Source organism: Bos mutus, chromosome 9 (genome assembly GCF_027580195.1).
Source record: "Bos mutus isolate GX-2022 chromosome 9, NWIPB_WYAK_1.1, whole genome shotgun sequence".
Lineage (NCBI taxonomy): Eukaryota > Metazoa > Chordata > Mammalia > Artiodactyla > Bovidae > Bos > Bos mutus.
Window position 1 is genome coordinate 69,971,391 of NC_091625.1, and position 13,067 is coordinate 69,984,457.

Here is a 13,067-nt window from a genome sequence, read left to right on the forward strand (position 1 = left end):
ATCCTTTATCTTTCAGGTTAAATGGAGCTTCCAAAAGTTTACTTGATTGATTAATGTTTTATTATTTCCTCTGACTTTTATAGCTAATTATTCCTTGTGGAGAATCTTTAGAAATCATTACATTAAATATAACATACAAATAAAACACAGAACTCACAGACACCTATGAGCTTATTAACCACAACGCACTTATCTCCTGATTTGGGGAAGACTTACATTAGAAACTTGGAGAGTTATTTTTTCAATATTAAATTTTGGTAAATCTACTCTAAACATTTTAGGCATACTTTGAACAGATTATTATGTGCTTCTTCTATTTTCTCTAGAATGATAAATCTGACTTTTAAAGGGAGTATGTGTTAATTTTGGCAGTATTTTGATCTAACTCTTATTTACTGTGACCTTTAAAACATGTTTGTATGCAGACTTGGGACTGTAAAAGCCATGTGTATACAGGAAAATCAGAAAAAGCTTCTTTTTGTTTGCTCTTGTTGTTATTATTGTTTGCTTCAGAAATAATTATTGAAAACTATTTCTAGAAACAGTCCTAAGAAGATGTATTCTAAAGAAGCCTCCAGTCTGAAAATGAGATGAGTGTTTTATACTCCTAGTTAATATACTAGTTGATTCTGAGAAAATAACTGTGCTTTCATACTCAGGCTAAAACTGTGATATTCTTCCTCATTCACATAAAAATATTGTAATACATAAATAAGAAACACTGAACTAATTTTAGATGGAGAGAAGGGAAAATATTTTTTTTAAGCGAAGTGGTAGATATATGTGAAACTCTGTGTCTTACCTGTTAGATGTTCAACTATCATAAATGCTGCCTGCATGTGTGCTAAGTCACTTCAGTCATGTTCTACTCTTTGTGACCCCATGGACTGGTAGCCCACCAGGCTCCTCTGTCCATGGGTTTCTCCAAGCAGGAATACTAGAGCGAGTTGCCATGCCCTCCTCCAGGGAATCTTCCTGACCCAGGGATCGAACCCACATCTTTTAAGTATTCTGCACTGACAGGCAGGTTCTTTACCACTAGCACCACCTAGGAAGCCCATCATGAGTGCTGACCTCATGTTTATTGATTTTAATTCTGAAAGTGAAAGAAATTCTGTCCTACATGTTAAAGTTTTTTATTAAGGTTGCGACATGTTTGGGGATTTTTTTTTTCTCCTAGGCATGGAACAAGGCAGTTGTAAGAAATATGTGTATCTGAATAAATACTTGGGAGATACTAAAGATTATAAAGTTGTATATGGACCCGCAGCTCGACTGAGACCCTCTGATGTTCCAGATAAATACTATTCATGTAAGTATATCTCTGTGCTAATTTTGAATATGATTATATTTACAACTAGTGTGTACGTGCTCAGTTGTGTCTGACTCTTTGTAACCCCATAGACTGTAGCCTGCCAGGCTCCTCTGTCCATAGGATTCTTCAGGAAGGAATACTGGAGTGGGTTGCCATTTCCTACTGTAGGGGATCTTCTTCCCAGGGATTGAACCTGCATCTCTTGCATCTCCTGCATTAGCAGGTGAATTCTTTACCCCTGCAGTACCTGGGAAAGCTCTATATTTACAATACATTCCTCTGAATCATATCTTTAAATTAAAGGTGATCAATTAATTTCTTTTTCATGATTAAATATCCAGGACTGGCCTTCTGCACCCAAAGGGATTTTATGGGACTGGATATGAGGACATAAGTCTAACCACTTACCTGTTATTCATGACTAAGAATATTATTTGATGAGCTTGGTACAGTTTTATGTTATGTGTATTTTTCTTGGGCTTCCCTGGTGGCTCAGATGGTAAAGCATCTGCCTGCAATGCAGGGGACCTAGGTTCGATTCCTGGGTTGGGAGGATCTCCTAGAGAAGGGAATGGCAACCCATTCCAGTATTCTTGCCTGGAGAATTCCATGGACAGAGGAGCCTGGCGGGCTACAGTCTATGGCATCGCAAAGAGTCTCAGAGACACAACTGAGCGAGTAACACTTTCACTTTCATATTTTGCTTTTGTTGGATTCAAGATTACTTATAAGGAAAAAAACTCAAAATTTCAGCTACATTTATTCAACTTTAATTAATATCATTTCATTAAACTAACTTACAGGTGTTATAGGATAATATTCCATTATGAGGAGGAATGCTGGCTGAGATGATTAATTCTATAAGCAACTAATTTCTGTTCTCAGAAATGACTTTCTTAAACTATTCCAAAAAACAATGAGAATGTGTTTTGTGAGCAGAGAAGAAGAAATTTCACATTCTCTCTTGACCACATGTCATACCCAAACTGCCAGGAAATTTTAAATATTCATTCTTTTGAAAATCAAGCCTGGTTAAGAATTGATTGTTATACCCTTCTTTTCGATTACCATCCTTGGTAATTCTAAAATACTAAGAGCAGTTTTGTTTATCATTCTGTTATAATTACCTTTGAAATGGAAAGAGAAAAGAGATTTTTCTGACAGTCATCACTGTTGGATTAGGTTTGGGTATATGCAGTGCTATATGTTTCAGTAGATATGGTTGAGTATTTGTGAGGAGAAGTAGATTTCCCTCCAGGAAAATTGTTATACACATATATTGACATAGTAACCCAAAGCATAGACTCTAACTTGTATAATAACAAGTTTTAATTAGTACTTAAGAAAAACTATTAAAGTAGTATGTGATTGTTTTAAATGGATTTGTGTCTGATGTGCTATATTTTTGTATTATTTTTAATGGTAGCATACCATTCAACTATTCTTATCTTTACCTCTCTTCAGTTGATTATGAAGGCATTGCCAAAAATCTTTCTGTGAGTATCTTTTTTTTCCCTATTACTGTTTTGTTGCTAGTTTTGTATAAAATATATTTAGAAGAAAGTTTTAGTATTTGATTGGGAGATTATAGGATTTTAACCTAATCTATTTTCTTTTTTGGGGGGATATCTGGGCCAACATTTAAATGCCCTGTAGTTTTTAAAGGTCTTTAAGGACGTATCTCAATAATGTAGGTTTTTAAAATTTTAAGAATTTATTTATTGACATTATTAAATTTATATGACAGTACAAGAAATAATTGAAAACAATAGGAAGGGAAAGCCTGTAGCCATACTACCACAAACACTTAGCATTATAATATATTTCCTACCAGTTTTTCTTAGGTTGATTTCTTAAACTTTTGTCCTAGTGCTGATTTACCTATATTCCATTTTTTTACTTGGTGAAAATTCTTACAATTTTAAAGAAAGTTCTTAAAATTATTATAAGAGTATTTGAAAATAGATTATCAGTAGTAGCACAGATATAAACTAGTGACTCAATCTAAGGACTAAATTGAGGACTAGGACTCTTATGCAATAATTATGATTTCTTATAAAATAAGAAAATACAATAGTTGAGAATATGCAAATTATACATTATGTAAGTAGTGAAAACTCAGTTATTTTTGCATCTATGACTTATTGGGCATACTGATTAAACATTCGGGAGAAAAAAATTCATATGGACTTAGGAAGCAATTTCAAGAGCAGTTTACACTTAGAAAATGTGGAAATGGTTTTTCTTTGTCTCTTACAATTTCAGTGCCAGGAACCAAACCAGCACTTCAAACCTTACCTGAAACATTTCTTACCCAAGCGTTTGCATTTTGCCAAAAATGACAGAATTGAGCACTTGACGTTCTATTTGGATCCTCAGTGGCAACTTGCATTGTAAGTTCTGACAGTCTCCCAGGTAAACCTAGTCATTCAAGGTCCTTGAAAGGACCATTGGGTCCTTTCCAATGGTGTTATAATATGAAGACTTCAAGTATGATTCTCTTTGTCCCAGTTTCTCTCAGCCTTGGACTATTGACATTTGGGATCAGATAATTCTTTGTGGTGGGGAGCTGTCCTGTGTGTTTTGGGGTATTTGAAAACATCCCTGGCTTCTACTGACTAGATGAAAAAGTACTGTCTATAGTTGTGACAACAAAAAATATCTGCAGGCATTGCTGCAATTCCCTGGTGAGAGGGGGCCACCTCCAGCTAACAACCACTGCTCTGTCCCCTCACATCCATCTTGATTATTTCTTATGTTCCACTTGCCTTGTGTCTTTTCTACATGTTATGGTTATGCCTAATAATAGCTTCAAAGTCTAACAAATGATTGGCAAAAGCTCTTTATGTTATAATAATGAGCAATTACCATCTTCATTAGACAGAGCTGTTTTTTTCATTCTTGTTATACTAAATCCATCAATAAACCTCAGTTTATTGGTATGTTCAGCAAATTATTTGGATTGTGCATATTGTTAATGTCTCAAACTTGATCATTAACTCCTGGAAGCCAGGAAGCCAGAGATGATAAATACATACCTCTGTCCAGCAAAACCTAAACAGTAAACCAGAATTCAGTCAACAGAATTACAAGGTCTCTCCCTTATTAGAGAACTGTGCTTTCAGTGTTTAGAAAAAGAATATGAAAGAAGAGAAGGTCCTTATCCTCATGAGAGAACTAATATTTAGTGAACATCTACTATGTTCCAAGCATTTCTTTAGGCTAAATGGTATACTTTTTACAAATAAATTGTTAACTATCAAAAAATAGTTGCTCTTTATTAATGGAAATAATGTCATGGGTGTCGATTTTGCTTTATGAGTGGACTTTGCATTATTAATTCGTATTATGTGACAATTAGGAATCCTTCAGAAAGGAAATATTGTGGAGGTGGATTCCATGGCTCTGATAATACATTTTTGAATATGCAAGTGAGTAAACCTATTCTACTTTAAAAATTATAGTTTATATCTAAAGAAAAAACTGATATATAAAGTTTTAGACTTAAAGATGTAGACTGTTCTTATGAGTCTTTAAAGAGAATTAATGAGGCACATACTTTCATATAGCTGTTTTACTTTGAACATTAATAGAATTTTAAAAAGTTACATTTCCTGAATGTGTGACTTACACTTTGTGTGTGTGTGTGTGTGTGTCTGTGCACGCGCACACACACACACTCAGTTGTGTCCAACTCTTTATGACCCTATGGACTGTAGCCCACTAGGCTCCTCTTTCCATGGGATTTTCTAGGCAAGAACTCTGGAATGGGCTGCCATTTCCTCCTCTAGGAGATCTTCCCAACCCAGGGATCAAACCTGTGTCTGCTACATTGGCAGGCAGATTCTTTCCCACTGAGCCACCAGGGAAGCCCACATTTCATACTATATTTCTAATAATTATTTTTTCATCTATTTGTACTTCATTGAGAATGTTGATTCACAGTAAACAAAAGGCAGTAATTAATAGGTGGAAAGATAACATACTTATGTTCTAAATAAAGATAATCCCTTCCATTTGCCTAGCACTGTAAAAATTTCAAAATACACTCATATCATTATCCCTACAGCATGGTGTATGGTGGGCAGAGTAAGATTTAGATCCCATTTCACAGTTTAAAAAAAATTTCATCATCATTTTGTTCTGATTGTCAGGTTCAGAATTGTAATAAAGTTAAGAAAGATATCTTAGATGTCTTTAGATTAAATGTGCAACAGGGATTAAAATAATATCCTAGAAGGGCCACTGGGCACAGTATTTTTCCACTTATCTTAATATAACCAGTTTGTATATGTACAATGGGCAAAAAAATACCTTTTTAGTGACCAACTCTTTAGTGACCAGTTTCTTTTCTGGCCAACGTAGGCCCTCTTTATTGGCTATGGACCTGGATTCAAGCACAGCACTGAAGTTGACTCCTTTGAAAATATTGAAGTCTATAACTTAATGTGTGGTAAGTGTGAACAGGTAGCTCTTCTCCCTTCTGAACACAGACCTGGAATAGATTATCAAAAGTAGGTCACATATTGGGCACCTTTCAGGAAATGATGATAAGGCAAGATCCTCATATTTCCACCTTTCTTCTTCCTGACCCAGAGTCATTGAAAACATATGCAAAACATAGCTATCTGATGTTTCCACTAGGCTGCACAGTGGCAAAATATAACAGTCAGAGCAGATGGTCTATAAATTGTAAGTGCCTGATACTTTGCTAGGCCCTAGACTTAATGAGATGACAATTGAACCAGATCAGGGTGGAAGCCAGAGAAAAGAGTTTGGAGGTTGTGAAAGGTAGAAAAAACAGGTGGATCCTCTAGTAGCAATAATAGTTGAATGGACGGCAATGTCAAGGTTGCAGAAATGGAGGAGAACGCATTGGCTATATTCTTAGTTTACTCCATACCTTCTAAATTAGAGCTTTTATGGTTGAATATTGCATTTTAAATATTGCTTCCTTTTTCTGATAACAGTACTAGAATTTATAAAACCTTAAATGTGTCCTAAGTATTGACATAATTCTTTTAGTGGGAGACTGAATACTTAAATGAGTTAATATATCCTAAAGCGTCTAAACAGTGCCTGGCATATAATAAGTGCTTTACTGTGTAAGTGTTTGCTATTATTATTATTAACAGCATGAGTCTTAGACTTGGACTGAGCTGATTTTGAATCCAGGTCTACTATATTAGTAACTTGAGACCTTGAGCTAAGTAAGCATGCTGATTCCAGTCGTGCATATGTACCAAGTCGCTTCAGTCAAGTCCAACTCTTTGCGACACTGTGGACTGTAGCCCAACAGGCCCCTCTGTCCATGGGATTCTCCAGGCAAGAATACTGGAGTGGGTTGCCATTTCCTCCTCCAGGGCATCTTCCTGACCCAGGGATTGAACCCACATCTCCTAATTCTCCTGCATTGGCAGGTAGCTTCTTTACCACTAGTGCCAACTGGGAAGCCCACCTTGGAGAAATTGAAATTCAGTTCTAGACCATTGCAATAAAGTGAATACTCTAATAAAGCAAGTACATGAATTTTTTTGATTTTCAGTGCATATAAAAGCTATTTTTACACTATACTGTAGTCCATTAAGTGTGCAGTAGCTTATGTTTAGAAAAATATACATACTTTAATTAAAAAGTACTTTATTGCTAAAACATGCTAAGCATCATCTCACAATGTGGGACTGTCATAGACCTTCAACTGTAAAAAAAATCTCTGGAGTGTAATAAAATGAAGTACAATGAAATGCTTGCTCCTTTGAAGAAAAGCTATGGCAAATCTAAACAGCGTATTCAAAAGTAGAGACATCACTTTGCCAACAAAGTTCCATCAAGTCAAAGCTATGGTTTTTCCAGTAGTCATGTACAGATATGAGAGTTGGACCATAAAGAAGGTTGAGTGCTAAAGAATTGATTCTTTGGAACTGTGGTGTTGGAGAAGACTCTTGAGAGTCCCTTGGGCAGCAAGCAGATCAAACTAGTCAATCATAAAGGAAATCAACCCTGAATACTCACTGGAAGGACTGATGCTAAAGCTCCAATATTTTGGCCACCTGATGCAAAGAGCCAACTCATTGGACAAGACCCTAATGCTGGGAAAGATTGAGGGCAAAAGGAGAAGGGATGACAGGATGAAATGGTTGGATGGCATCATCGACTCAATGGACATGAATTTGAGCAAACTCTGGGAGATAGTGAAGGATAGGGAAGCCTGGCGTACTGCAGTCCATGGGGTTGCGAAGAGTCAGACATGACTTAATGACTGAATAATGATGAAATGATGTCTCTCTGTATTCATCTACCAAATATTGACAACAAATATATTTAGCACGATTGGCATATAATAAACATTGAATAGGGGATAACTATAGTTACTGTTTACATTAAAATTTAGAGATTTTTATAGAGAAGTACAGTGTGCATATCAATATTTCCATCAAGAATAGCCTGATCATAAATATTCTACAACCTGAGAAAGAGAGATTTTTAGTTTTATTTTAGGTAAAGAGTTAAGGACTCATATAGATTTGGATTTAAAAAATAAAATTCATAGTGCAAAACTACTATTTAGTTTTGAAATTTCTTAAGTAAATCTTTATTTACCATTCTTGGAATTATGCAGATTTACTGAATTTGACACCAGCTCCTAATAATGGGACTCATGGAAGCCTTAATCATCTTCTAAGCAATCCTGTTTACACTCCAAAGCATCCCAAAGAAGTCCGGCCCCTGGTCCAGTGCCCCTTCACAAGAGCCCCCAGGGAGAGCCTTGACTGCTCGTGTGATCCCTCAGTAAGTATTCTGAAAATATTTAGCCCAGTGGCTATGATTTTATAGCACCTTCTGCATAGCGTATGCTGCAGAAATACATGATGATTAAATTAAAATTTGTGAGTGGGAGCAAATGTACGTATTTTCAACTCTAGTGACATATGCCAACCTTTTTATTTTTTATTTTCCCCCCTCTTAGTTTTTACACTCGCTGTATTTTTAATCCCCTTGTATTGAGACTTGATTTGGCTGCAGGCTGCAAGAATTCTAGCTGAATTCTGAAATATACTGAGTCCCAGAATCCGGGCTGCCCTCCTAGCAGTGAAGTCTTTTATGAACCAATCTCAGTATTTCCTCTCTAAAATACATCCAACCTGTTTTAAATTTAGGAGGAAAATATTTTGAGGGATGAAATGAATTTATTACACTTCATTTTTATTCCTATCTTAATATGTAATTGTTGTAAGGAGATGAAAATATATGACAAATTATAAACAAAACTGATCATGTCCATAAAAGCAGACATTTGAGTAGCTCATCTTATGCTCTGTTTTGTTTTAGGCTTAATTTATGCTTGTAAAAGACCATAAGAGTAGAGATAAGAATTATAAACAGTAGTTATATTCTTATTTTTAAATGACTTGTGTTCTGCTGTGCTAATAATTTTGTCTTTTTGCAACTACTATCCCTATGTTTTTATCCTCTTCTTCAAAAAAATAATTTCACTTGTACAGAATGGTTATAATTTTATCTTTGTTCTATGGTGGAATACTTAAGCTATAAAAGTCATTTGTTACAAAATTAAGGCACATTTTTCAACCCTCAAAAATTGTATCATTAATTTTTTAGATTTTGCCAATTGTGGATTTTCAGACACAGTTGAATCTGACTATGGCAGAAGGTAAGCAGGATTTTTCTCAACAATGTGAAGCTCAAAATTAGTTTGGGGTCATTGTTTGAGAATAACCAATAGAATAAGGTAGTGGTGGAGGACCACCTGATGAACTGGGTGAACTTTTTAGCTTGACAATCCAAACTGTTAGTCATAAGGAAGGAAGGGGTGTTTACAGTGGAAGCAGTACGTAATGTAGTTACTGGAAGCTGAATCACTCTTTATGGACTCAGTGGAGTATTTTGAGATTTTGAAGATATGTATAGGTTTATATTATAATAATAGATCCTCAGATTCCATTTAAAATACCTAAATTTCTGTTTCACTTAGTTCTTAATTATAAGGTAGTATAAACTGATTTATCTAAAGTCACTTCTTCATAACTCTTGAATGAAAATTAAGCATATGCAGACAACTGATGAAGTGTGGGTATTTAGTATCCCTTTGATGGTCCTTGACACAGTCTCAGATCCTTAAGTTACTTGGCTAACAGTTTTTTTCTTGCTGGAATAAAAAAGTGAATTCTGCATGCTCTTGACTTGGACTTCTCTCTATAAAATCTCTATAAATGCACAGATTATAGAAATTTTAGATGACCCCAAGGTGGCAAAGTGTCATGGTGAAAAATGACAACCTTTGGAACTGAGTAGATATGGGTTTGAATATGAGCTTAGAAACCGTATGTCCATGGAAAAAGTATTTGTTCCCTATAAGTTGCTCTTTTCTCATCTGTAAAATAAGTATATAGCCTCAATTTATAGGGGTCCATATGAATTAAATTCAATGATACATACAGAGAATTCTATAAAGCATCTGATGCTTGAGAAAAGGGCAATAAATGGTATATGTGCTATTATTCCATTTGGGGTAGTCTCATAATTTCAGTTTAAAATTTTTGCTTTCTGAGTATACACATCATCCAGAAAACTTTCTTTTGATATTATGTCTTGGAAAATAGGTAATAAAGATAATATTAAAGAATTTTAGTAACATAAGTCCTAATTACTGAAATCCTTAGCAATCTCATGTAGTATCTTCTTGTGATATCTTAATATCACATTGATAGTTCAGGATCTACATAGGCACACACTCTTGTGAACCCTTTTGTTCTTTTAAATTACTTATGGTTCTGTTCTTTGTAAGTAGTTTTATTTTGCAGTTACAAATAATTTTTCAATAGGATTAAGTAGAGAAAGGAATCAGATGAGGGTGTATCATTATATCTTACCATACAAAGCACACTAAGTGTGTTTGAACGGTGGTTTCACTTCCCCCTATGACCCAAGAGAAGACCATTAAGCGTGGCGCTCTACCCTATGGAAGACCCAGAGTTCTCCAGAACAGCACTGTCTGTCTGCTTTACCAGCACCAGTTTGTGAGTGGTTACAGCCGTGACATCCTGATGCCCCTTTGGGCATCCTACACCATCGGCAGAAATGCAAGTATTTGTCATCTCTGTACCTCTGCGTGGCTATTGTATATTATTACTAAGATCTCTGTACCTCTGCGTGGCTATTTTATATTATTACTAAGATCTCTGTACCTCTGCGTGGCTATTGTATATTATTACTAAGATCTCTGTACCTCTGCGTGGCTATTTTATATTATTACTAAGATCTCTGTACCTCTGCGTGGCTATTTTATATTATTACTAAGATCTCTTTACCTCTGTGGCTATTTTATATTATTACTAAGATCTCTTTACCTCTCATGTGGCTATTGTATATTATTACTAAGATCTCTTTACCTCTGCGTGGCTATTTTATATTATTACTAAGATCTCTGTACATCATGTGGCTATTTTATATTATTACTAAGATCTCTTTACCTCTGCGTGGCTATTTTATATTATTACTAAGATCTCTTTACCTCTCGTGGCTATTTTATATTATTACTAAGATCTCTTTACCTAGCTATTTTATATTATTACTAAGATCTCTTTCTCTGGCTATTTTATATTATTACTAAGATCTCTTTACCTCTGCGTGGCTATTTTATATTATTACTAAGATCTCTTTACCTCTGCGTGGCTATTTTATATTATTACTAAGATCTCTTTACCTCTGCGTGGCTATTTTATATTATTACTAAGATCTCTGTACCTCTGCGTGGCTATTTTATATTATTACTAAGATCTCTGTACCTCTGCGTGGCTATTTTATATTATTACTAAGCAAAACTTCGTCAGCATCATTTCTCACTGTCCATCTCGGCTCTGTAACCAGCTCCCAAATTAGATCACTGAGCCGAGAGTCAGAAAATTTAGGTCCCGGTTCTAGCTTGGCCACTGACTAGCTATGTGACTTTGACATTCAGAGCAAACCTTTGTGAAATGAAGGTATGCAGTGAAGGTTTCTTGCATGCTTTGGTTTTTTTCTTGGTTTTAATATTTGATGATGCTAATTTCTAATTTCATGAAATCACTTTCACAATCAATTACAGTTATTATTTCTAAATACACAGCTGTGTAAGTACAAGGATTTCCCTCAGCTGCCCAAATCTTGGGCCCTCAGGGATGGAGGAGGACATTGAAGCTCAGTAACCTCAGTACATATACCACCTACAGGGAGACCTCCCAGACCAAACCAGGGAGAGGCCTGGGGTCCTGTCCACCACCCAGACTAGAGGAGTTCAGCCTTGAAAGGAGTAGGGGAAGATATTCCAGAATAAGACCACCATTCTCCTTCACCCTCACCCCCTGGATGCTTTGGTAGCAAGATAAATGAGGAAAGAAATAGAGCTTGAGAAAGAGATTAGAGGCAGGAGATGAGATTTAGATCTTACCTGGAAATAAAGTTTTAAACTAGTTGTTGTTCAGTCCCTAAGTCGTGTCCGACTCTTTGTGACCCCATGGACTGCAGCACACCAGGCTTCCCTGTCCTTCACTATCTCTTGGAGTTTCTTCAAACTCAAGTCCATTGAGTAAGTGATGGCCATCAACCATCTCATCCTCTGTTGCCCTCTTCCCCTCCTGCCCTCATTCTTTCCCAGCATCAGGGTCTAAACTAGACTGACCAGATTTTCAGAAATTGAAAATGTCTGGTAAGATATAGGATGCTCTTAAGGGATAGAAAGGGGATTTGAGAGAGCTTAGTTGACTATAGCAGTTAGATTTTAAAAACAGAGTTATTGTTACTACTCACTAAGATTGTTCATATATATGTAATTTTTGTATCTGTATGTAGAGAGAATACACACACACATTCACATATGTACATAAAGTTTCTACCTTAATTTGATTTTTAATTTTTGAAGAACATCTTCAAACATTTCAAACACTTTTTAATTGACTTTGTAATATTGAGTTTGCCAAAAACTTGACTTGTGTTTTTCCATAACATCTTCAAAAAACCCAAACAAACTTTTTGGACCACTCAGTATACAGCAGTTTACCCAGTTTTTTGTAGGTCCCCATCCTATTTATTATAGTTTAATACCTTAATTATAATGTCCTAGGACTCTGTTTGAATTTTCAGTTTTCTTATATAATGAAAGCTGCAAAAATTGAGTCATCACTACTCATGAGGTTTTCATATTGAATTGCTGTTCCATGGCTTTCCCCCACCGCCCCCCACCATTTTTGGCTGTATTGTAATATGGAAAAGTCTGATCTCTAAAAATCAGCAATTCACTGCACAAAAGTTTGAAACTGAATAGACAAAAATATTATAAACAAAGGTAGCACAACATGGTAGGAAAAATTTGCACATATATGACAAGTGATTAATATCTTTAATATTATAAAGAGTTTCTACACGTTGGTTAGAAACAAGATGAATACACTAATAGAAAAGTGAAAAGTGCAGGGCATGAACAGACAAGCAGACCCACATGATTTTATGACGTGGTTCACCTTTAATTATTTGTAAAGCTCTAGCGTTCTGTTCTATATGCCTCATCCCTGATTGTCCTTTTCATTTTGTTCTTCAGGACAGTTTCTCTACAGAAGACTTTTCCAACTGTCTTTACCAGGATCTCCGAATCCCTCTTAGTCCTGTCCATAAATGTTCATTTTATAAAAATAACGCTAAACTGAGCTATGGGTTCCTCTCCCCACCACGTAAGTCTCTTCCTCGCTGATGTTCCCTTTCC

General features: G+C 35.6%; 1 protein-coding gene across 1 annotated transcript in view; it reads left to right on the forward strand.

The window, feature by feature from the left end:
• ENPP1 (ectonucleotide pyrophosphatase/phosphodiesterase 1) overlaps positions 1-13,067 on the forward strand; it is a 73,922-nt gene that overhangs the window by 50,433 nt on the left and 10,422 nt on the right. The window contains exons 13-21 of the mRNA XM_005907293.3: positions 1,181-1,312; positions 2,780-2,811; positions 3,581-3,708; positions 4,677-4,746; positions 5,681-5,768; positions 7,935-8,104; positions 8,933-8,984; positions 10,262-10,413; positions 12,906-13,035. Of these exons, the coding sequence (XP_005907355.2) occupies positions 1,181-1,312; positions 2,780-2,811; positions 3,581-3,708; positions 4,677-4,746; positions 5,681-5,768; positions 7,935-8,104; positions 8,933-8,984; positions 10,262-10,413; positions 12,906-13,035 (954 nt within the window). The remainder of the gene's footprint in view (positions 1-1,180; positions 1,313-2,779; positions 2,812-3,580; positions 3,709-4,676; positions 4,747-5,680; positions 5,769-7,934; positions 8,105-8,932; positions 8,985-10,261; positions 10,414-12,905; positions 13,036-13,067) is intronic.